At 53.4% G+C, this 25,521-nt stretch overlaps 1 protein-coding gene across 3 annotated transcripts in view; it reads left to right on the top strand.

Annotated features, from left to right (window-relative positions):
- The window catches only part of NRG2 (neuregulin 2), a 177,639-nt gene that overhangs the window by 125,043 nt on the left and 27,075 nt on the right, over positions 1-25,521 (top strand). For all 3 annotated transcript variants that reach the window (XM_060143732.1, XM_060143730.1, XM_060143731.1), the window contains exons 2-3: positions 14,474-14,645; positions 21,571-21,689. In XM_060143732.1, the coding sequence (XP_059999715.1) occupies positions 14,474-14,645; positions 21,571-21,689 (291 nt within the window). The remainder of the gene's footprint in view (positions 1-14,473; positions 14,646-21,570; positions 21,690-25,521) is intronic.

Here is a 25,521-nt window from a genome sequence, read left to right as displayed (position 1 = left end):
TCCCTGGTGGCGCAGTGGTTAAGAATCCGCTTGCCAAGGCAGGGGACACGGGTTCGATCCCTGGTCCGGGAAGATCCCACATGCCGCGGAGCAAGTAAGCCCGTGCGCCACAACTACTGAGCCTGCGCCCTAGAGCCCGCAAGCCACAACTACTGAGCCCACGTGCCACAACTATTGAAGCCCGCACGCCTAGAGCCCGTGCTCTGCAACAAGAGAAGCCACCGCAGTGAGAAGCTCGCACACCGAAAAGAAGAGTAACTCCCACTCTCTGCGACTAGAAAAAGCCCACATGAAGCGACGAAGACCCAACGCAACCAAGAAATAAATAAGTAAATTTATAAAAGAAAAAAAGAGTATGAGCTGGGCCCTTCCTTCCCTCAGGCCCTCTGGCCCCTGTGGGTTCTATGAGCCGCTGGAGGAAGAAGCAGCAGCTTCTTGGGAAGCAGAAGCCCTTGGACTCAGATATTGACGAGAATGCCTAAGTGATCCCCACTTCTGCCCTCTGCCCTTGGTGCTGGGAGCTTCAGGGCCCAGCCCTGATCTTAGGGTGGTGCCAGAGTGAGGAGTGTATGGAGGAAAAGGCGCTAGCCCAGCACTGGCAGGCCCTAGCCCTGGCCTCGGGTGGGCTTCCCAGCGTGGCTACCCATGCCTGGTTGTCAGCCCCACTCCCCCTTCTAAGTCTCCTCTGCATTCGAGCACACAAGGCTGGCCTGACGAACAGTTGGCATAGGGAAGAGAAGGGTTATTTTTAAATACTGGCAAAGCGCTGCCAAAACTTCAGACCTGGGGTCCGTCAGAACCATGTGCCCACTGTGTTTCCCCACCACGCCTGAGCCTGTAGCACACCGTTTATAACTTAGCAGGGGACAGTGCAGCGTATGCTCTCTGTCTTCCTCCAGCCCAGCCCTGGCCTAGCCATCCATCCATTCACCAAGACTTCCAGGTCGTGGCCACGTGGGAACTATACACACTGCATGTGCTCTCATTCACTATAGTGTATTCAGTTCTGCAAACATTCATTGAGCGCCTCCTATGCAAATAAATCTGCAAACATTCATCGAGCTCCTCCTATGCAAATAAATCGCAGCTCCTGCCCTCAAGAAGCTCAGACAGATCCTTACAAAATACCTGTGATTGCAGCCAAGTGTCAAGTCAGAGATCTGTATGTGATGAGGTCTATGATGAGGAAAGGAATGATTTGTTCTCCTGGGAGGGTGTAGAGGAGGCTTCTGAGAGGGGTGACGTTTGAGCTGAGCCTGGATGGTGAGTAGGAATTCACCAGAGTGAGAAAGCACCTTCCAAGAGGTAGGAACATTCCATACCCAACCTGCTTGGGGCTGGGGGGTGGGAGAGGAGCAGGGAGAAAGGAGGCAGCTATCGTTTACTGAGCACTTACTACATGTCAGTCCTGGTTCTATAAAGTAGAGATACTATTTTATCATCCCCACTTTACAGATAAGAAAACTGAGGCAGGGAGAGAGTCCACGACTGGCCTGTGATCCAGCATGACTTAATGGCAGCATGGGATCTTAGGCTCAGGTCTGCCCCCTCCACCCTGCCTCTCTATGCACATTCCACCTGGCTCCAGGCTCTTCCACAGTCCGTGCCTCTCAAGACAAACCAGTGAAGGGCATAGGATGCTCTGTTGGTCCACTTGTTGGAGCAGGTCCTTCCCATCCCACAACTGGTCAGATATTTACTTCCTGGGCTCTTGGGCAGGGTTTAAGGGTACAGAGATGGGCAGGTTGTGTCCCTGCCTTCACAAGGAGCTTGCAGTGTGACTGTGGCAGTAAGGTGTGAATAGGAACTGTGGAGCACTGACAGAGGGGCAGCCCAAGGCCCTGAGGCTGTACCGACAGGCAGGAGGAGCTCCTGGGAAGCCTGAAGTTATTATGGTCAGTAGTCTAAGCAGAAACCAAGCTCAGGATCCAGAGTCCAGTGAGATCTAGCGCCAGTCTGGGTAGTTTTCTGGTCCTATGGAGCCCCTTGTGCAAAAGGTGAACGTTTCAACCAGTGGGAACCTGGTTTAAAGCATAAACTTGGAACTTGCTAGTAATGCAAATTCTTGGGCCCCACCCCTGACCTTCTAATCAGAAACCATGGGGATGGGGGCCAGCAGTTTTAGCAAGCCCTCTGGTTGACTGTGATGCGTGCTGAAGCATGAGAACCACTGGTTAAGCTGTGGCCCGGCCTCCCAGGGCAGAGCCCTGCAGAGGGCATGCCGGCACCTGTGCCAGGCATCATGCTTGGGGGCTGTCAGGGGAATGGGGTCGCCACCTTGTGGGCTGAGAGAGATGGGGACAGACCTAGAGCTGCAAGGTCGAGCCTGGAAAAGGCTGACACAGAGTGGCAAGAAGAGAGACTCATTCCCATCAGAGGAATCTGGGCAGGGTTTCTGGAGGAGATGGGGTTGAGGTAGACCTTGGCGAAAGGAAGCACTGTGCTGGAGAGATCTAAAGAGGCTTGGCATTCCAGCTGAGGAAACCACGTGAACAAAAGGGGGCAACAGAGGGTGTTTGGGAAATAAAGTGCAATTCCAAAGATACGCTGCTGAACATGGTGTGTGGAGGAGGGAGAGATCAACAGGGCCAAACAGGTTTTCTGAGTGTCAGGCTGGTGAGTTTAGGCTTCTCTGAAACAGCACGGAGTGAAGTGTTCTGAGCAGGAGGCTGACCTGGTCTCCCAGAGCCGCTCTTGAGGCATCGTCAGCCACCACCAGTCTGTGGCAGGATGGGCAAGGGGAGGACACGGCCAGGGCTCCTTCGACAGTCCCAGCCGATTAGTCAGGATGTGTGTATGGTGATGGGTGGGTACAGGGGGGCGTGAGCTTTGCCTCGGGATAGCTCACCAGCTGGCAGCACTTTAGAAGGATTCTGGAGGTTTGGGCCTGGCCAAAGGTCGGCGACTTCTAGCCCAGTCAGACAAGGCTGGATCTGAGCTCATGGGCCAGTCCCTTCACTGTACAGATGGGCAAACTGAGGCCCAGAGAAGTTCACACACCACAAGGTAAAGGGTTTGGCAGCTACCGGGCAAGAAAGAGAGCAACAGCTTCCTGAGACACTGCCCCCTCCCGCCGACCACTGAGCCTCGGGTCGCAGTTCCCCAAGTGCACTGTGGTCTCCTGCCCTGGTCCTTTGAACCCTTTGCCTGGAACACTGTCTCCCTCCTCTTGGCCAACTCCTGTCACCCTTCAGGCCCAGCACAGGCTTTGTTCCCTCCTCAGAGCCCTCCCTGGCCCTCAGGGTGAGGAGGGAGGCTGAGGTGTATGGTCTGTGCCCTCGCATCACCCAGCACCTCCCCATCACAGTACCGACCCCACTGTGTGGGCAATACCCCGCTCAGCTGGAATCCCCACCAGGGAGACCATGTCACGTGACCCTCAGTACCCAACATGTCCTGGGTGCCTGGTACATGCTTGAGCGAATGAATGACGGAGGCCGTTATCAAGCTCTTTCACCCCTGTACACAGACACCTGTGGCCCGTTCTCCTATTTGTTTTTGTTTTTGTTCCTGTTTTTGTTTTTGTTTTTGTTTTTTGCGGTATGCGGGCCTCTCACTGTTGTGGCCTCTCCCGTTGCGGAACACAGGTTCCGGACGCGCTGGCTCAGCGACCATGGCTCATGGGCCCAGGCGCTCCGCGGCATGTGGGATCTTCCCAGACCGGGGCACGAACCCGTGTCCCCTGCATCGGCAGGCAGACTCTCAACCACTGCGCCACCAGGGAAGCCCTCGTTCTCCTATTTGAAGAAGAGCAGTCTCATGGGAAGAGGCTGCCCTGGCTGAGCTTCCTGCCCACGGCCGGGGGCCCCTCAGCTGTCGAGCAGCCCAGTGGGCTGAGCAAGGGTAGTTCTTCAGGGAGGCCCCAATTGCACCATCTGCTCTGCTCTCCTGGCGCAGATGCCTGTTTTGGCTGAGGGGGAAGGAAAAGACTGAGATGCGGAGGAGTGTTGGGTGGGAAAGGGCCCTGGGATTAGCCGTCAAGGGACCCCACCCTCCCCTGAATGCTCGCAGCAGTCTTGACCTGGGCCACTGTGAGGCACCCATCAGTCACAGCCCAGCTTAGATCACTAATTTGTTTGTTCAGCCAGTGATCAGTGAGCGCCTGCTCAGTGCCAGACACCAGGAGTATGGCTGTGCTCCCACATGTCCCCTCCCTGAGGGTCCCACAGTCTAGAAAGATAAGAACCCACTTTGCTCTGAGGTAGAAAGCCCAAAGTAGGGCAGGTGAAATGCTCAGGGAGTCTGTGCAAGGCAGAGGTTGCTCCTGGCTCGGTGGATTAGAGAAGGCCATGCCATCTGAGGTGATCTCGAGGGATTTAGATGAATAAGAAGGGCCAGTTGTTGAGCTGTCTCTCTGTTCCAGGCACTGCGCTAAGTTCTTGACATACGTTATCCCCATCTAATTCTCACCACAATCTTAAGAGGCGGGTGAGATTGTTCCTGTTTTACAGACAAGGGACTAAAGGCTCAGAGAGGTTAAGTAACTTGTCTAGTTATACAAGACACTGGGCAGAGCCAGAATGCAAGCCGAGACTGGTCTGACCCCCAGCCTGTGTGTCTGACACTCTCAACTGTGCTTCTGTGGGGAAAGACATGGCGGCGGAGCATATGAGCAGAGGGCACGGAGGCAGGCAGCATACAGAACAGGCACACTTGGGGATCAGCCTGTGATTTGGTTTGCCTGGAATATAGAATTCCTGAAGGGAACCAGTAGGGGAAAAGGCAGAGAGTTGTGTTTGGGAAGGGGCCATTCACTGAGCAAGCAAGCGTCCCCTGAGGACCCTGGCTGCCAGCCAAGGAAGGCCCGTAGCCTTCCTTCTACAGACATCATGGAGCCAAAGGAGGGTTTCTGAATGTCGGAGAGGCACACAGAGGTGAATCTTCCCAGAGTGGTACTCCGGGCTGGGGGACCAATATAGCCTAAACCAGGGCCTGGCAGACGATGGAGGCTTAGGAGGGTGAGGCTTGGTGGAAGGTGATTGGTCTCCACCTTTGGGGAGAGACACAGAGTTGTCACAGATGACAAGGTGACTGAAAGCGGGAACTCAGGAGAGAGAGCAGTCTTGGGAGAGAAGATGGAGAAACTGGTTTTCCCCCGTGCTGTTCGTGAGCTACTGACTGCAGATCCAGACAGTGATTTGTTTTAGGGTGAGTTCTTTCCAGCCCCCTGTCTCACTAGCCTGGACCACAAAGACCACAACTCAGCCCTCCCAGACTCCAGAGTGCTTAGGCCAGGACTCTCCAAGGATAACTTGTAGGGAGGGTGGCCAGGCCTCTGGCAATGTGGGGGACCCCAGAACCCACTGAGGTATCTGCATTTGGTGAGCACGTAGGCCTGTATCCTTACCTGTATCAGGCCTGCTAAGACTTTTTCCCCTGAAACCCAACATTTCTTTGAATTATTGTATTTTTATTTTATCTTAAAAATCCACAGGAACTTGCAAGTGTACTCCACCATAGATCTGTCTGTTTTAATACAAAGGTGCTGCTTTTCCTTACTAATGAGCTTGGCAAACCCTTCAGAAAGAGGCCCTGAGGTCATCCTGTGGCTTTGCATGCATCCCAGGTTGAGAAGTCAGTCTTGTCTGGTGTATAAGGTGCCTCCCCTTTTCCCACCCCCACTTCATTTTCCACTGACCTAGAGCTTCAGGAACAACTTCCTCCAGCCAGGCTGATGAGGTGGGAAGTGCAGACCTGTCCCAAAGGGGAAAGGGACTCTGGGATTCCCCTCCTCAGCTCTCTTTCTCTCTGGGTTCCTTGAACAAGGGGTAGCCTAGTCCATCAGCAGCAGGCCTTCTCCAGAGGGTTCTCCGAGGCCAGGGCCCATCCTTGCCCAGTGAGGAGCTTAAACAGAGTTGGGCAAATGGTAATGGCCTTGCAGGACTGTCATCTCTGTTGTCCCTACCTCTACCTCCAGCAGCCAAAGAGATGATAATCTCTTCCATCCCTCCATAGAGAGCTTTCTCTTGCCCCATTCCTCTAAAATAGGCAGAGTGTGGTTTATAGATGAGTCATCTGAGGCGCAGAAAGGCTAAACTACTTACTTAAGGGCGGACAGTTGGAAAATTGGGAGACCAGGACAAAGACCTGAACTACTGTGTCCTCGGTTACCGCTCTTTCCTCTGCTGTGCACGGCTTCCTCTGTGCCAACTCTAGGTGTCTGCGGTCTGTGCCCCGAGCACTGGTAAGAACCAGGGAGCCGTATGCCACCCCAGCAACTGGTGCCTCTGCTCTGTGAACCTGTGCAGTCTCCCCAGACATAGGTGACATCCCCCGCAGTCCCCCATCTCTGCTGCTCACGTCCCCATGTCTCAGCCCTGAACCTAGGTGAGGAACTGTGGCGTAGACCTGCCTGACTCCCAGGGCTGGGCACCTCTGTCTTGGGAGGGTCCCGAGGTGGCAGTGTTTCTGTCAGGCCCCTGGGCTCCTGGCAGAGGGGACTGGGGGAAGGGAGGGGCATAGTGTTGGCCCTGGTGGTCAAGACAGGCCTGTTCTTGCCCTGCCCTCGCACTGTAGGGTTGGGTGTCGGTGGATGGGTGCTTCTGGATGGGCAGGTGAGGCTTTAAGGCAGGAACCATCTCAGTTGTTCTTGGAGCTGCCAAGCTTTGTGTCCTCCTCCTTCCTCCCTTCCCCTCTCTTCACCCATGCCCCTGGACCAGCGTCTGCTCTCTCTAGCTCCCATCCCCAGCTTCTCTACCTTGTAGCTGAGGTGTCAGGCACCTGGCCTGTTGAGCTAAGAGCCCATTAGGTCTGGGCTGGCTTTCACTCCACTCCCAGCCTCAGTGGAGCCCATGGCAGCGGCCACGTTGTCTCGCTTAGCACCATATCCCTGCTGGCTGGTAGGTGGCTGGTACATCACAGGGACTGAGGTGGATATTTGTTAGATGGTGTGAGAGGCGGGCAAGGCAAGCCCAGGCACCAGGCTGGGCCTGGTTGGCTGAGGAAAGGTGGCTCAGGGAAAGCCAAGAGGCCCAGCAGGGACACACTCCCTTTGGGAGGCCTGGCCTGTGGGTATCAAATGGCTTTTCTGCAGGCTCCTGGGAGGATACCTGAGGGCCGGTTTCAGAGTAGGCCCTCTGTGCTCACTTAAACCAGCTGTGTTTTTAGTTGTTGTTGTTTCTTCTTTCTTTCTCATTTGAACTTGGAGTCTGTAATTAACCTCCCAGAGGTCGCGGTCACTTCTGGGTGGGGGAGGGATGGGGAGGGGGCTGGCCCACAGCCCATCAGCAGCAGGACAGTGGGCGACTTTGATGCCAGGCAGGCTGGCCGCATTGTCTCCAGGTGTTGCCCTGCAAAGGGGACTGCTCAGCCTTAGTCATGAGGTGGGGACCATTAACCCTTCTAGGAGTCCGCTGCCCCTGCGCCCTGGTTGTCGGGAGGGAGGCCGGGCCTGGTCCGCCTGGCTGGGCTGCCTGGCCCTGTCCCAGGCATCCGTCTTGCTCTCAGATCTCTGCAGGCTCCGCACCCACCGCCCACTGCCGAGAGGAATGAGGTCAAGTTGCTGGCAGCAGCGGTACTGCCTGGCCTCGGGGCTGGGATGTGGGAAAGGAGCAGCCCTGATTGTTCTTACTGTTGTTGTTCTCTTCAGTGAGGTGCTTTCTGGGGATTCCCTGCCACACAGATGCGGGCCAGGTGCCCCAGCTTGGCATCGGGTGATGAGAAAGCAGAAGCCCCCAGATTAACCATGGCCCGACTCGTGGCAACTGAGATGTGTCTTAAGGTTTTACGGGATCCCTTATCAAGGGAGATCTTTTTGCGGAGACCTGGGTCATCCCTGAGAGACTTTCCTCTTGTTGTTAGAAAGCTGCCAAAAGAGCTGTCCCCACACGCCCACACCCCTACTCCAGAGAGCTTAGGTGGGCCCTGAGCAGCAGGACTGGGATGGGAACGGGACGAAGTGACCTCACAAGGAGGATGGGAGCTCAGTAGACAGGGCTTGGTCTGAGGAGACACTAGAGGTGGTGAAGGGCGGGCTGACCAACACCCTAGGGCCACCTAGGCCATCAACTTGCTGTCTGCCCCAGCACCCGGGGGGGTGGGGAGCAGCAGCCCCGGGGAAGCAGGGAATTGGGGATCTCCACCCCCTTCTTTTGAACACAGATCTTCCTCTTGCTTCTACCTGATGCCTCTCGTCTGTCCGCTCTCCTGTGTGCTGGGCCTTTAGGGTGCCCTCTCTGTGTGGGGAAATAAGCACAGACCCTCAGGACTGTGAGCCCTCCCTTTGGCTGCAAAGCTGAATTTATAGAGAAGTTTATGGCGATATTGTTAACATTAGCAGAATGTTGGAGACAACTGAACACGTTCCTCTGAACAACAGAATATTATGCAGCCTTTAAAATGATTTAGATCTGTATTTCTAGATTTGGGGAAATGTCTTCATAATATGTTAACCAAGAAAAGTAGGCTATAAAACGTTTTCAAGAGAAGAGTCTTGCAGGAAGTATTTGAAAATGTTGACAGTGGTTTTCTCTCTGGTGGTAATTGAATGGATTTAAATGTGCTTTTCTTTTTCCTTACTTGCACTGTGCAATTTTTTTTAATAAAGTTATTTATTTATTTATTTTATCTTTGGCTGAGTTGGGTCTTTGTTGCTGCGCGCAGGCTTTCTCTAGTTGTGGCAAGCGGGGGCTACTCTTCGTTGCGGTGCGTGGGCTTCTCATTGCGGTGGCTTCTCTTGTTGCTGAGCACGGGCTCTAGACGCGCGGGCTTCAGTAGTTGTGGCACTTGGGCTCAGTAGCTGTGGCTCACGGGCTCTAGGGCACAGGCTCAGTAGTTGTGGCCCACAGGCTTAGTTGCTCCACGGTTTGTGGGATCTTCCCGGACCAGGGTTCGAAGCCGTGTCCCCTGCATTGGCAGGCCGATTCTTAACAACTGCGCCACCAGGGAAGCCCACATTGTGCAATTTTTCTACAACAAGAATGTATTTCTTATGTAACAAAACAATAACAGAGAGGAACAAGCTAAGCTCCTTGGTGGGTAGGAGTGGTTGCTCCATACGAGGCTAGGTCATTTCTGTCTGGGACAGCACAGGACATGGCACATAGTAGCACTTAGTAAACACAGGTTGACTGACTAGGGGGTGAGAGCCTACCCACTGGGTTGCTTCAGCTCTTGTCCTGACAGATCCCCTCCACCCCAGGAAGACTGTGTCTCTGCTTGGTTCAGCTCTGACCCCAAGACACTCTAGGGACACGGTACAGTGGTCTCCATACCTCACACTAGCATTGCATTCTGGGCCCTGGGCTATAAAAGTGACCCAGACAATACCGGACCTGGCTCAGAGATGGTGCCCAGGCTGGGGCTAGAGCTGGCTCCTCATGTCTGAGGCCTGGTAAGCTCTATCTTCAGCTCCTCAAAGTCTGCTGTGTCAGCAGCCTCTTAGCCTTGTCCCAGGTGTTCCCAGGGTCTGGTACTGAATCCAGTGGGATGCAGTGGGAGAAGCAATGGTGGCTCAGGATAAGAACGAGCTTAAAATGCAGAAAGTAAAGTCAGATCAAGTCATTCCCCGACTTATAAGCCTCTGATACCTCCCATCACATCTACAAAACTCCAGGGCCGTCTTGCGCAGGTTGTCCACGCTCCTCACTGCAGAAAGCCTGACAGGGCTCCAGGCCCAGGAGTGAGGGTACAGAGGTCCTCTGGGCAGTATTCCCAGTGCCACCTGCGGGGTGTTCTTCCTGGGCTGCCGCTCCTCTCTCCAAGGGACTTGCTTGAAGTAAAAAATGCAGCCTGTTTGCGGGGTCCCATTCCTTTCAAAACACACATCCTTGGCTTTCAAAGAGCCGTGAACTAAGATATCTGTCAACAGGGACCAGGATTGGATGCTGCTAGAGCAGGAGACATAGGCTTTCAGTATCTCAGATGATGCTCGTGAGGAACTGTTAAGAGACAGAAAAAGACTCTTCGTAAAGAACACAGCATGATTGAAATGTATGGTGGTTTTTATCGCCATCCTTTAGCCCAGCGCTGTCTAACAGGAATATAATGCGATCCACATATGTAATTTAAAGTTTTCTACTAAGCACATAAAAAGTGGCGGGGGGAGGCAAAACAAACCCAGACTTTTCGTCCTAGCTCACACAGCCTCATGTCAGTCACCTGGGCCTACTTCTCCGGGCTCCCCTGCCTTCCAGAATCTTCTAGCCACCTGGGCCTCTTTTATCCCTTGAACTCACCAAGCTCATTCACCCCTCAAGGCCTTTATCCAGGAGCTTATTACTGCCTCATATTTCCTGAGATTGTTTGCTATTATCTACTCTCCTCACTCTAATGCAGGCTCCCAAGAGCAGGAAATTTATCTGCCTTGTTCACCACTGTACACGCAGGGCCTGGAACAGTGCCTGGTATATAGTAGGGTGAATGAATGGGGAAAAAGTGAACTGGATGGGGTTGTTCTGAAGTGAGTGGACTGTCACTCGGGTCAGGTCACACAAGGTTCTCACTAGATGGGGTGGCTCCTTGTCATCTGACATGCTGTCTTGGGTTTCCCATTGGTGGCAGGGAACGACCTTGAAGCCCCCAGTTCCTCGGGCCCTCTGAACTGGGGTCATGTCTGCTGTTTCTGGGTCAGTCTCTGTGTAACCATTACCACCACCATTAAGCAGTGGCCTCGGGCTCAGGGCACAGGGCGCCAGGACTTGTCAGGAAGCACCACCTCCTCCCACCAGGTATTCCACCACCCCCACCCTGGCTCATTGGGAGGAAGGGGGCCTGGCTGGGGGAGGGTGGGGTCAGGGGTCTCCCTAACCTCAGAACTTCAGGGAAGGTCAACACTCTCCAAGCAGGGGAAGGAGGCACCTTAGAACTTGAGAAGAGCTCTCTGTGTCCCCAGTTCACCAGGAGGGGGAGGAGCCTAGTTGCAGGTCACCAGGTGACCAAGAGGTTAGATCACTGTGTGTCAACCCAACATTGGAGCAAAGCCGCCTGTGAAGATGTGTTCAGCTTGCAGCCAGCTGTCAAGCTCTACACTTACAATATGTGCTCTTGCCTAGAGTATGTTACATATTTATTATATATTTTTAAAACCCACATACCTGGACCCATCCTCACAGGTCCTGCTTCAGAATGTCCAGAACAATGTCCCTGGCACTGACACACTTTTTAAAGCTTCCCATATGGTTCTCATTAGCATCTAGGGTTGATAACTATTGATAAGGAGTGACGGGCCCGAGAGCAAGCAGACGGAGGACAGTGGGGTGTAGGTAAGGGAGAAGGATGCTGAGGCAGGGCTTCAATCACACTAGAATAATGAAGTTCCAGAAAGTCCCACAGATTGATAGGTTGATACACATAAAACCTCCGAGTGTCAAAAAAAAAAACAACAAAAAACCCAAAACAATAAACCAGCATTTAAAAATGTAAGAAGCAGGTAATTGGGGAAAAACATTGTAGCAAAAGGTGAATAGCCTTACTATTTATAAAGAACTCTTACAGATCAGTAAGAAGATGAGCACCCAGTAGAAAAACAAGAGTACAGACAAGAACAGGCAATTCAAAAAGAAGAAATACAATGAGCCAATACACTTATGAAAAGCGGTCAGCCTCACCAGGTATCAAATAAGTGCAAATGAAAGCAACGAAGAGGCATTATCTTTTGCCTAGCTAATTGGCAGAGATTAAATACATGATAATACCTCATGTTGGTGAAGGTGTGGAAAAAACAGGCACCATCTTTCACTGGTGGGAGTGCAAATTGGTGCAACCTTTCCAGAACGCAGTTTGGCAACGTGTAAAGCTGAGGAAAACTGCACACCTTTCTGGTGCAGCAATTCCACTTTTAGGAAGATTGCCTTAGGAAATAATTGTGGATAATAATAACAGTAATAGCTAACTTTTATTAAATGCTCTGTGCGTGCCAGAGCTCTACATCCCTTATCTCATATAATCCTCAGTCATCATCCCATGAGGTAGGAGCTGTTTTTATCACCTGTGTTTTACAGATGAGGAAGCTGAGGCACAGAAGGATTAAGGCGATAGCCTGAGGACATAGAACTAACAAATAGCAAAGCGTGGGTTTGAATACAGGCAGTCTGAGTCAGGAGCCTCACTGCCCTTACAGGAGTATGCACTGGATCTGTGCAAAGTTTGATGTGCACCGGATATATACACTGGATGAAGCTGCAAGGGTGTTCCTCTGGGCTTGTCTGTGATGGGGTGTGGTGAGGCAGGGGAGAATGTATGCTGAATGCTCCACAGTAGGAATTGGTTACATAAGTTCTGATTCACCCATTCAGGAATATTATGCAACCCTAAAGATGGTGCTATAGGGAAAAAATGTGTGTGTAAATACTAGGGGTTTTTGTTTATGCTTAAAAGGTCTCTGAAAGGATGTAAAAGGAACTGATAAAATTGATTGCCTTCTAGAAAGGCAACTGTGTGGCCTTGGTCAGAAGTTAGAGGGAGATCTGTTTTTTAAGCCATATATACCCCTTTTCACTTCTTGAATTTTGAATCATGTGAATATATTCTCTATTAAAATATTTATATATCTATAAATATATACACACATAAGTTGTTATGTTATAGAACTTATTCCAGATAATAGCATTTCAAGGAAATAAAGTCAAGGGTTTCCCAACAAAGCTCCAAGACCCTTACTTGGGGAATCATACTGAAGTCAATGAAGATACTTCTTTAATGTTTAACCACATGTTTCCCAAACTGATTTGCTCGTGGAACCGTTTTCTTAAGTAGTATCTATTATCCTCTTTCTGGATATGCCTGTCCTATAGAAGTCAGTTTGCAAAATGTTATTAATAGTTAATGCCAAGGTGAAAGGCTTACAGTGTTTCATTACATGAAAGAAACATGTTACTGGCACTGATCCCACTTTGTTTAAAAATAGATGTGTAGGTGCATGTGTGTGTGTGTGTGTGTTTTAAATACTGGTAAGTACTAGGATAATGGATGATTTTATTTTCTTTTATCCATTTGTATTTTCGAATTTTCTAAAATGAACAAAATCATTTCACAAGCACCATTTTTTTGAATCTATGTACTATATTTTTTAAGGCTTTGGGAGCACTTTCTCTCCATGCTCCCTCTACCCCTGTACCCCACGCTCATCTACTCCCTACTAAAAGCAGCAGCCCAGGGTTAGGTTCAGTGAGGGGCCCCTGTAGCCAGGCCCTCTCACCTGTCTTTATCCAGAGCCAGCTTGAGCTGTGACTCTGAACTGGTGGGGGAAGGACCAATGGCCTAGACAGGGTCAGTCAGTCCCCAGACAACTCTCTGGCCCCAGCAGACCCTCCCCTCAACCAGTTTCTCTGTTCCTCAAAGAGAGCCATTGAGGCTGCAAAAGCAGACACCGGCCTGCTACAAGCCTGACACACTGCACATCCAGATACCTGGGCTCTGTGGCTGCCTGGCTGGGTGACCTTGGCCAAGTTTCTTAACCTGAGTCTCATCTTCACCCTTTATGTTAGCATGACACTTGCCTTACAGAGCTCGGTGACCAAATGAGAGCACAGACAAAGGCACTGGGTATCCTTTACAGGGCTGTCCCAGTGGAAATTATCACACACCCCAGCAGGGAGCATGGACTTGCCATCACTGTCCTAAGAACAGAGTACTTTTTCCTTTTCTTTTTTTAGGTTGTTAGAGGGAGGGGGGCAAGGAGATGAAACATGGGAGACCAGGGCAGGTGGAAATAGAATGGTGTTCAAGAAAAATGGGAGAAACCTCTTAGCTTGGCATTTGCAGCCCTGCAGCCCTGTGCCCACCAGTGTAGCCCCAGGCCCCAGCCCCCACACAGCCACACCACTTCACCCATTCAGGGCAGCTCACCTTGCTGACCACGTGCGATTCTGATAAACCACAGCCTGGGCCACCTCCCTCCCTTCTAGCTCCCCCATCCTTTAGCTCTCAGCTGACCTAGCTCCTCCCCCAGTCTAGGTTGGGGACACGCCTCTGGGCTTCAGCACCCCCAGGCCTCCATAAACCATGCTGTGATGTCAATGCCAGGTTCCAGCTCCTCTGCTAGACTGAACTTCCTGAGGGCAGGAGCTGTGTCTGTCGTTTTGGTCCACTTGTGTCCTCTGGGCCCAGCATAGGCCTGGGGGTCTGGGACAGGAATTAGATCATGAGCACTGAAGTCAAGGAGACCTGGGTTTGAATTCCAGTTCCAGCCCCTTGGGGAAGTGACTTCACCACTCTGAGCCTCAGTTTTCCCCATCTGTAAGTGGGTTTAATCATTGCAATGAACTCACGGGGTGATTTTCATCAGCTAATGTGTATCAAGCTCTGAGTACCATTCCAGGCATGAAGGAAAACTCTCCACAGGCGGTACCCACACTGACATCAACGCAGACCCTCCGTGAAGGCTTGTTGATTTGAACTAGGAAGTGACACCAGGAGGGGTGGCTCCCCAGGCTCACCCTCTTCCCCACCCCCCCCAAGGACAGTGGCCCTTCCTCTGCTGCGCGTGCTTGGCCCCACCACCAACACGCTCACCTCCTGCCTTGTATCCCCACAGCCACCCGGCCCAAGCTGAAGAAGATGAAGAGCCAGACGGGACAGGTGGGTGAGAAGCAATCACTGAAGTGTGAGGCAGCAGCTGGTAACCCCCAGCCCTCCTACCGCTGGTTCAAGGACGGCAAGGAGCTCAACCGCAGCCGCGACATTCGCATCAAGTACGGCAATGGCAGGTGAGCGACATCCCTCCCTCCATCCACCCGGCCACCCCTGATCCTTCCTCAGAAGGAGGGGCCTGAGCCGGGAAGAGCCCAGGGTTGTTCCCCCAGATCCACCTGTGGAACCAGTTCCAGTCCCCCCTCTTTTGTGGCGTCCAGTTTCTCCTTGCAGCTCCAGCCCCTCTGGTGATGCTGCCCCAGCGTCTTGCAGACGACGGTACCTGCTTAATTAATGTCCCTGGATGGTTGAAGGCAATTTGATTGTCCAAATCAGCTTTAACTGTGGAGTCCCATCTTGGGCATAAAACTTCTGAAAGGACCTGCCACAGGGTCGGAAAGCCCACCATTGGGCAGTTTTTGGTGAAGGACCCTGACTCTAGATTGGGTCTGGGAGGGCACGTGTGAGGATGGGCTGGTTCCTCAGCTCAGCAGGCTGGCACTGGGCAGACAGCCAGGTGAGGGAAAGGCACATGGCTTTGACTGGTGTCGAAGGAGTCTGTATCTCAGACAGTTCCCCTGTGACATGGAAATTGACTTTAGTCTTTGAGTCAGTGCTCCAGGGAAGAGAATCTGAAGCTCTAGGGTCTCTGGGCTGTGGAAGGTGGCCTCTCTTCCATCTTGGATTGGCCAGACGGGGCTCCAGGCACCAGAGAAGCCAGACGTCCAAGGGCAGCCCCTCACCTCTCTCCTGAGGGGCTGTGAGAAGGCAGGACAAGCCTGACGTCTGTTCTGCAACCCTGAGGACCCTGTGGACTTCCCTCTCTGGCTGAGGCACGCCCCCGCCTTTCCTGCCCCTCCAGAGGAGCTATCATTTCCTCCTCACCCCTGCAAAATGCAAATGAAGATGATTTTAGAGGACCCTCCAACCTGTCCGACAACAGAAAGTGATGGAAAAAGGGTCTGGGCTCAGGCTGATCCTGGTTTGCCAGGTGACCCCGGATGTACACATCCTGCCCTCAGGCCTTAGTCTCCGAAACCTGTGAAAGAGGAGGTGGGGGTCAGGGGTCTGGGCAGGGCTTCCAGTTTTCTGACTCTCTCTCTGTGAACAGGGAGCAAAGACAGGACTGGTCACCCTGGAAAGTGGTCCAGGCAGAAAACAGAAAGTAATTTAAGAGGATTTGGTGCAGATCAAAGGTTTATGGCTGAAAGAACACTGCTTCCTCAGGGAACTTGGGAGGGGGGTCTGGGGTGTCACCAGTCTACAGGGTGCCCATCAAGCTCACCTTCTGAGGCCACCTCACCCCTTCCCTGCCAAGCCTGGCTCTGAGCTGGAGAGAGGAGTGGACAGGCTTCTACAGTTTGGGGGGCCCCGTCTCCCCTTCCCCCTACTTCACTGAGACAGCAGAAGTCAGGAGACGGGGTGCTCCTTGCCGGCCACATTACTCTCAAACAGTCCACAACATGGCCCATCCTCATCCCCATTCCTGATCCGCACGTGGCCCTCACACTCACCCACATCCTCCTGCACACACAGAGCCCTTGTGCCACCAACAAACTCCTTTCTTTGGTGACTTCAGCCTCTCTCTCTCTCCCCGCCAACAAACCACTAACATCGCCTCTCTTCTAAAAGCTTTCCCTCCACGTTGCCGCCTCCCGTTCCTCCTCCGGCTGTTGCCCCATCTTGCTCCTTCCCTCGATCACCACGTGGAGGGAGTTTCGCACCCACTGACTCTACAGCTCATCCTCCACTCCTCTTTGCTCTGCAGAAATCTGCCGTGTAAATACAACCCCAATTCTCTGCAGCTGTGGCTATCGACAGACCCTGTGACCTCAGAGTTTCCCGGCCGCCAGGCCTCTCAGCAGCCTTTGGCATGGGTGCCACCTGCTTCCTTGCCCCTGTGGTCCTCCTGCTGGTCCTCTTGTGCCTCTGAGCACCCTGTCTCAGGCGTCACGAATGCTGGGACTTTGCTGTGTTCGGGGCTTCACTCTTCTCCCCTCTCCACCGGTAGGTGATTTCACCCTCTTATATTTGATGACCCCCAAGCCTCCATCTCTAGTTTGATGGCCTTTCTTTTTCCAGACCCATGCTGCCAGGTAAACACTTAGTTACCACCCCGGAGATACCCCACAGATCTCTCTCTTTTTTTTTTTTTTTTTTGCGGCATTTATTCCCAGGCCATAAGTTTTTGTTTCTTCAGTTTCTTCTGGATATCCTTTGCTTCTGTGCAACCTCCTCTTCCGGTTTAGGAACAATCTGTTCTTTTTCAGTAAGAATCATCTCAATGTGGCAGGGAGAGCTCATGTATGGGTTGATCCGACCATGAGTTCTGTAAGTCCTGCGCCGCATCTTGGGGACTTTGTTCACCTGGATGTGCTCAATGACCAGAGAATCTACATCTAAGCCCTTAAGTTCAGCATTACTCTCTGCATTTTTGAGCAGGTGCAGTAAAAATTCAGCACTCTTTTTGGGCCACCGACCCTGCTTCCAGCCCCCCCTGTTTGGCGTGGGCACACCTACCAGCTCCACCGTTGTAATGATGGAATGGCACAGGTTATTTCTGTAAAGTGACATCCTTCAGATACTTGGTGGCTTTTCGGATATGCACACCCTTAATGACCTGGGCAGTTTCACGAGTGTTCTTAAAGTGAACACGAAGACTTGAATCTCTATGATTTGCATGATTTTTGAGGGGTTTTCTGGGTCAGTAGTGAACTTTTAGAAGTCACCTCAGGCTGCTTACCGGAAAAGCTCCACAGACATCTCTAACCCAGAATGGCCCAGTCTAGCCTCTCCGCCTTGCCCCTTGTGCTCCCGTCTCAGCTGTGGCAGAACCAGACTGCCCGCTGACCGGCACCTGCCCCTATGCCGTCCCCTCCAGGTGGATACCCCGCCTCTGGAAGGAGGCACCCTTCTCCCTGCTCACTTCTGCCCTCCCTGACTTTAGCCTCTTTTCCTCCACGGTCTCACTCTTGACCACACCCCACCTTTTCTGGGCCACAGGCCCCTTTGTGAATTCATTTCTGTATCTCACATACACGTGCTGAGCAACAGTTGTGTGCCAGGCACTCTGTCAGAGGCTGGGTTTGCACCAGGGATCGGAGCACACACGGTCCCCACCTTCACGGAGCTTCTAGTCTAGCTTCTAGTGGGGAATCTGGTAAAGACCTTGACCCTTGCTTCAGAAAACATGCTCTTTATACACCTGGTTTTGCTTGCAATTCGAGGGGTCCACAGAGTCACTGACCCCTGTGACTCTGACAGGGGATGATCTTTCTAACAGGGCACATATCTGATCATTCATTCATTTGCTTGACAGATCTCAAGAGCCTGCAGTATGCCAGGACAGCCTAGGTCCTGGGGCCCTTCTGACGCTCCCCTTCCTGGCCTGTAACTCACTGCCTCGCTGTTCCCCTACACCTCGGTGCTCCTGACCCCTGGCCTTGGGCCCAGACTGTTCTCTGTGCTGGCAGTGCCCGCCCCCCTCCTCTCACCTTGTCCTCTGCAAAATTCTCCAAGGCCCGGCTTAAATGTCACATCCTCTGGGTCACCCTCCTGAGCCCTCCAGCAAGCTCTCACTGTCTCCTCCCACAGTGCCTTAGACACGGCTTCATAGCATGGTTGGGGGGCTGTCTCTCCCAGCATGAGAGCCTCCAAGACCACCACCCAGACACACCCTCTCTCCTGTGTGGCCTGTCAGAGGAGGTCTACTTCCGGTGTGAATTGATGAGGATCTTGCAGGACTAGCTCTCCTCTCCTGGGTGCAGGGTGCCCCTAGGACTGGGCAGGACACCCTCTGGGCTGGCCTTTGAACAAGTTACTGTCCTGGTCAAGCCTCAGTGGCATCAGACAAATGGGTCACCCAGTCTGGAAACGGCCTGGTCGTATCATCTGGGTCTCCTCCTGGGTACTAAGGACCCCTGAGAGCCTGAAGTGTGCCTCTGCTCCCTTCCTGTCAGGACCTTGTCCCATCTGCTGCATTTCTGAAACTGCCTTGCTCCACCCATCATGCCCCTGGGCTCCCTGCAGTGAGGCGATGGGTTGGAGGAGGGGCCATGATGGAGAACTTCTGATTCCCATGTTGTGACTCAGAGAGCTGCCACCTCTAGACACATACTTCACCTGGCATGGGGGCTAGGGGTTAGGGGCGGGAGTCTCCTTTCTGGCAAAATCTTCTCTTTCCTTCTGCCCGCGCTGCAGCTTGCACTCTGGCCCTCCCAGCGCTCCGTTCTGCCCAGGCCACACTCTGTCTTGACGTCACTCTTGGTCTACGGAGACCCATTCCCGGTGGGTGCCGCCTGTCTCTGGGACTGCCCCGCTGAGGTGTCTCACCCAAGACTTCCTGTGCCAGGAGAAAACCATCCCCCTCCCCAGCCCTGGGCATGGAGCCCACCCGTGCAGAGCCGAGTGTTCCCTTATTTATGAGGGGCAGGCTGGAACTGGCCCCTCAGGCAGGCAGCAGGAGATGGGCACTGAGGAACATGCGGACGGGTGGAGGAAGCAGCCACCCAGATCCCTAGTCCCTGCCAGCAGAAAACTGGCTGAGGAAGGAGGGGAGGGGTGTCCATCACAGGGGCAGACCTAGGTCAGCCTAGCAAGCGGGCACTAGGCCTGCCAGAAGGTGGGAGGGAGTCCTGAGTCCTTGGGGCTTCGGACTGGAGCTAGGAGTGAGGAGAAGAGAAACGTAGTTGCCCGTACTCTTTAGGGGCCTGAGAGCCCCACAGAGCCCTACCCTTCAGCACTGACCCCAGAGCCTCTTGTGCAAGGCTGGGGCCACCTTCCTGGAACTGGGGAGATCATCACACACCTGGTAACCCAAGATGTCTGCAGCCAGCAAACCTAGGGGTCATTGTTTATGTCCCCTTGCCTCTTTCTGGCACCTTAAAGGGGAGGGGCTCTCCCCGCACCCCCACCTTTCCACACATCTCACACCCCTTCGTGCGGGAAGCCCTTCCTTCTGGTTTTAGCTTTCATTCCTCCAGGTAACTGTGAGCCTAGCTCCACCTTGTCCTGCTGCATGTCATGTCGTGTAAGGGAAGCTCCCGTGAATTCAGCTGTGGGTGGGTGACAAGGAGCTTCTGAGTCTGTGTCCCCTATAGCTTCTTGACCCGGAGACCCTCAGGTGATCCCCTCCTCTGCTCATCTAATGTCAGGGAAGAGCTGGTGGTCAGGAAGCAGAAGCCTGGTTCGGGACAGCTGAGATCTGTGGCATCTAATTAGGCTGGAGCCAGGAAGGAAATGCTGTCATAGCCAGAGGGGCCTCCAGGGCTCTGTTTAATGAAGAGAACAAACTTGAATTGACAGAAGAGGGTTGTAGGCAGACACCAGGCCAAGGAGACAGAGAATGGCGTGAGCCGGGAGGGGTGGCACGGAGTCAGGCAGCTGTCACTGTAACGTCGGCAAGGACATCACCACGGCAACAGGGCCTTTTTGACAAGACAAGCTCATGGAGGCTGGTTTGGGGGATCTTGGAATGAGGAGGTCTGGGAAGAACCCAGCATCAGAGGCTGAGGTGGAGCTCAGGAGACAGGTAGGTCCCCAAAGCACAGCCCGGGGAGGGATGTGGGTCATTTTGCCATCTCCTCCATCCCTGGTACAGCCTCTCTTCTCACCATGCACACCTTCCCCCATCAGCTTCATGGCTCTGTCTTTCCATCCCTGGGCCCAGGGCAGGACAGCTCGGCTACCCTACCTCCCATGCCACCACTCCTCCAACCCGCTGCGCATATTCTGGGAATCTGATTTTTTAACTCGGGACTAAAAGAGGAGGAGGTTACATCATGTTAAGAAATTTTCATGCTACTTTTTGTTTCCCCCGGGGACCAGGCTGGGGTCCTGGGGTTTAATCCGGAGCTCAGACTGGCCCTAAAGAGCACTGGGGCAGGGGGAGGGATGGGAGGTGTGAACAGATCCTACGGAGCCCAGGCACCGCGGGCAAGTGCAGGGAAGCCCACGGAAGGAAGGAGAGGTTTGGCAGCGTCTTCAGAAAGAAGAGGGGAAGCAGGGCCAGGTGCCCTGGAGTCACCCACAGCACTGAAGTCTCTGCCCAGGCCTCGCCCCACAACTCGTGGCATGCAGGGCTGGGTGCAAAGCCCTCCACAGAGGGGTCAGCCTCAGCATCAGGAGACAGCCCACGAACTGCTTGGGGCCCAAGTCCTCACCAACTCCGGCTCCTTACCCACCTCTGCCTTTGCCTTGCCGGGTACCCTTGGACAAGTCCGGAAGCCCCTCTGGGACTCAGTTTTCCCATCTGTCCTGTCCTGTCCTCCTCCAGATTAGCCACGAGGGTCAAGTCAGGCCTTGAGGATAGGATCTTTTTGTTCCCTGAGGTATCCAAGCTCCCAGCACACAGAAGGCACTCGGTGAACATTTGTTGAATGAATGAAGCGAAACCCCTTGAGGAGGCCACAGAGTGCCCCTTAGTGGCAGGGCCGACACAAAGGCAGGAGAGAGCTACAGGTTTGGACTGGGAGGCTGGGCACAGTTGCCATGGGAACCTGTTAGATTGGTGGCCCTGCCGGGTATCTGGAAATAGGCCTGGCTTATCTAGAGTGACGGGCTACCGCTTCTAAGGGAAGGCTGAGGTAGCTGTGAGCCAGCAGCTGCTCTACTGGAAGGCGATGGGGGGAGACACAGCGGGCCTGAGAGAAGGGCACTAAAGGAAAAGGAGGAAGGTGGCCATGCGACTTCCTAAGGACTCCACTTTCCTCCCCTAGAAAGATGGTTACAGAGAAGGCCCAGCCCTGGAAAAGTGAATGTGACGATTCATGGACTTAGAATCCCAATGTTGTCCTGGGTGCCCAGGTCTCCCTCCAGCCCTGGGGACTCTGCACTCCACCTGGACCCCAGCAATGGCTGGTCGGAGGGAATCTACTTCCCGTCCACGCTGCGTAGACGCTGTGGCTGTGCAGGGAGAGGTGACCTCTGGGTGACTGCTGGGGAGCCACGGCCAACCTAAGCCCTGGCTCACGCCTCTTCGCCTCTTATCCCCTCCCTAACCAGAAAGAACTCACGACTACAGTTCAACAAGGTGAAGGTGGAGGACGCTGGGGAGTACGTCTGCGAGGCTGAGAACATCCTGGGGAAGGACACCGTCAGGGGCCGGCTCTTCGTCAACAGCGGTAGGTGGTCCCCCAACGAAGGGAGGGGTCCTAGAGGGGTTCTGTGGGGGTGGGCCAGTTGCCCCCCAGCCCTAGGGAGGCCCGCACATGATCCATCTTGCACTTGACTCCTCTCCCTCCTGCCACTGCCGTATCAAGCCCCAAGATCTGAGCCGATTCAGAGAAATGCAGTCGAAGCATAAATGTTTAGCTTTGTTATCTGGACCTGGAAGAGCCGCCAGCTCTCGTTTTAAATACCCTGAAAACTAAATATTTTGAAATCAAGAGGTGGGGGTGGGGGGAAGGATATTTTTAGAAGGCAATTATGGGAGGCTGGGCTGCCTGAAGCGGGGCTCCGGGGAGAGGCAGACCCAGGGTGCGCGCAAGCTGCCTGCCCGCTGCTTTGCTGGGCGCCTGCGTGTGGGCAGCCTGCTCCACGGGGCCACGGGTGGGAGGCTTGGGTGCCCCGGGCCCCTGGGGGCAGCCTCAGTTCAGGGATGGCAGGACCCTCTCCCACAGGTCATCCCCTCCCTGGGAAACGTGCAAGGTCAGGAGCCCACGGCACCCTTCGCTTCCCCCCTCCACAGAGGCAGCTCCGGCTTCGGCATGGAGGCGGCCTCCCTGCTGGGCTGTCCTCTGGTTATTGCCCTTGACTGGAAAGTCACCAAGGCTGCCTGTCCTCAGGTCGCACCCCCTCCACTCTAGCCTGAGTCCTCAGAACCCCACAGCTCTCGTTCCTCCTCCTGACACCCAGCCTCCGCGTACCACTTGGCTACCTGGTTGTTGGGTTCACTTCCAGTCCTGCATCTCCCTTCATCCCGTGTTTCCACCAGACAGCCCTCCAGTACCCCCTACACCCAGCACAGTCTAACGAGAACCCTGCCCTGTGACCCTCAGAGGAGAGCCTGGCTCAGACCCGGTCTGCCGTGTTGTAAGGGACCTCCCTTGTCCTCCCAGCCTCTCAGCTCCTCGATCTCCCTTACCACTGGATCTACCAGGTCTGAGTCTGCGAGTCCTGGTCCGTCTTCTTTCTGGATCTTTCACTCACGTCTGTCCTTTTCATTCCAGCCCCACCTTAGGGGCAATCCTGGCCCAGGTTTCATCCCTGCTGAACCTGGACCAGAGCAGCAGCCTCAAGATGCTTTCGCCCTGTCACTCCCCGATCCATGGAGCCAAAGAACAAGGACTCGGTCCCACAGCCCAGCTCTCACAAATCCGACCCAAATGACCTTTCCAACCCTAACTGTAGTCGGCCTCTCCTTCCCATTTTTATTCTTCCTCCTGCGCCATCTCTCCCAGGCAGCTATCCTCCTGACCAGTCCAGCCCACCCCAGCGGCACGCCCAGTGCAGGCCCCACTCCTGGGCCACTCCTCGGCCCTCTGTGGTCTTGTGTATCTCTCTCCAGTTCTATCAGATCATTCTTCAGCTCTCATCCTGTTGCTGAACTTTCTTTGCGGGTGTGGCCTTCTGGGTGGACTGTCCCGGGGTGGCTGTACCAAGTCCTGGGATATCGGGCCGGGCCTGGCTTTGCCCCAGAGGGCAGGCAGGTGTGACCTGGGGTGTCACAGGATCGTGGAAGCCCTGGAGAGGCTTCTGGGTCTGCCCCTTACCTGGGGGCTTAGAAAGGCTAGCTGTTTAATCACAGGTGCACCCATGTGTCCTGTCAACTCAAGCCTTCAGCGAGGCCTAACTCAGCAAGACGCTGGTCTGAGCGCTGAGGGGTCACAGTCTTGGCTCCCAAAGTCCCCTCAAATGGCAGGAAGCTAAAACCCGAACTCAAAGCGTCTGCCTGTTCTAACACACTGAAGAGGAAAGACAGGCAACTTAACAACGGGAGAGGGGGCATCCCAGGCAGGCGGGAGGGGAGCCTTACAGGATGAAGAGATACTTGATCTGGGCCTTGAAAGATGAGCAGAGATTTTCTCCAAGAGCAAGGGAGAAGAGCAGTTGCAGTAGCTGGCAGCAGGCAGAACATCTCTGCAGCATCGGCTCCTTCCCGGCCCATTTTCTCTTCAGAGATCCAATAAACTCACTCACGCCAAGACACTAATGGCTGATAGAGGCTTCCTGGGTTTATCCTTCCCAGGTGTTTTCTTTAAATCCCCCCAGCCCTTGGCAACCAGAATCTCCTTTCTGCCGCTGTGGATTTACCTATCCTGGACATTTCATATAAATAGAACCACAGAATATGTGGCCTTTCGAGACTGGTTTCTTCAACTTAAAATAATGTTTTCAAGGTTCCTCCATGTTGTAGTAGGGTCAGTACTTCTTTCCTTTTCGTGGCTGGATAATAATTCCATTGCCTGGGTCTACCACATTGTTTATATATTCATCAGCTGAGGTTGTTGCATCATTCTAGTTGTTTCCACATTTGGACTATTATGAAAAATGCTGCTGTAACATTTGTGTCCAAGTTTTTGTGTGGACATACGTTTTCAGTTCTCTTGGGTATACACCTAGGAGTTGAATTGCTGGGTCATATAGTAACTATGTTTAAGTTTTTGAAGAATGACCAGCTGTGTTTCAAAATGGCTGCGCCATTTTACATTCTCACCAGCAAAGTATGGGGGGGTTCCCATTTCTCCACATCTTCACCACCCCTTGTTATTATCCATCTTTTTTTTTTTTTTTAAATACAGCCACCTGAGGGCGTGTGAAGTGCTATCTCACGGTGGTTTTGATTTTCATTTCCCTAATGACCTTCCAGGAGTATTTGCCTTTAGTAAGAGACAATGCTTTAACCTACAGAAAAGATATCATCATCGGCCAGGGAGACCAGACTAGACCCTGGGATGGTAGAAGAAGGTACCTTTCTCTCAAGAATCAGATGTCCATTTGCTCATTAGAAATATTTGTAAATATTCGTTAAGCACCTATGACATGTCAAGCGCTGTGCTCGACACTGGGGTTCGTTCACCAGTGAAGCAGACAGACATGGCCTCTGCCCAAATGGAGCTTACATTCTAGTGGAGGAGCTAAGCTTTGGACAGCTAGTAATTGCATAACTAGTCCTTTAATTGTTAGAATAAGCACTACAAGGGGAAGTTACAAAGCTAAGGGAAGGAATGAAGGAGGAGCCTGAGCAGCCTCTCTGAGACACTGATATTTTGAAAGTCCTGGATAAGAAGGCTCGTGGCCTCTTAGAGGAGCTGGACTAAGCCAGTGGAGTCTGAATATGCTGCAAGACAGGGACAGGACATGAAGTGGGAGAGGTGGTTAGGCCCAGATTAGACTTGGGGAGGGGGAGGGGGACTTTATTATGAGTATGGATGGAAGCCATTGGAGGGTTTTGATAATGGAAGCGACTGATCAATTTACATATTTTAAAGACCCCTTTGGTGGCAGCTGCGAAGCGAAAAGGTTAGAGATGAAGGCAAGAGTGAGGGAAGAAAGACCAGTGAGGAGGCGATTGTGGCCATCCAGGAAAGAGACCCCAGAGGCGGTATTGAGACATGGACAGAGCCTCAGGAGGAGGTGGGAAGGCAGCCCTCGGTGATGGACGGCTAGGGGGACAGAGAAGGACCAGAAATCAAAGGTGCCCTCTAGGCCTTTGGTTTGTGCTGTCCAGTCATTGAGATGAGCAAGGCTAGAGGAACAAGTGGCTGGGGCAGATGAGTGGGAGCTGAGTTTGGGGTGGATCGGCGCCATCCCCGCGGTGGTATCCAGGGAGCGGCCAAATTCTCCCACTCGGAGGTCATCTGTCATCTCCACGTCCCCAAACACGGGAGAACACAGTGAAGAAATACAAATAGGCTGACGAGGCAGCGTGACACATTGCCTTAGGAGCCCACGTGTGCTGCAATAGCACGAATGCACCTCTTCAGTGTGGAAAGCTTCTGGCGTGAGCCTTCA

This window comes from Lagenorhynchus albirostris, chromosome 3 (genome assembly GCF_949774975.1).
Source record: "Lagenorhynchus albirostris chromosome 3, mLagAlb1.1, whole genome shotgun sequence".
NCBI classification, from domain to species: Eukaryota; Metazoa; Chordata; class Mammalia; order Artiodactyla; family Delphinidae; genus Lagenorhynchus; species Lagenorhynchus albirostris.
Note: the sequence above shows the minus strand (reverse complement) of the source record. Positions and strands in the feature narration are given on the sequence as shown.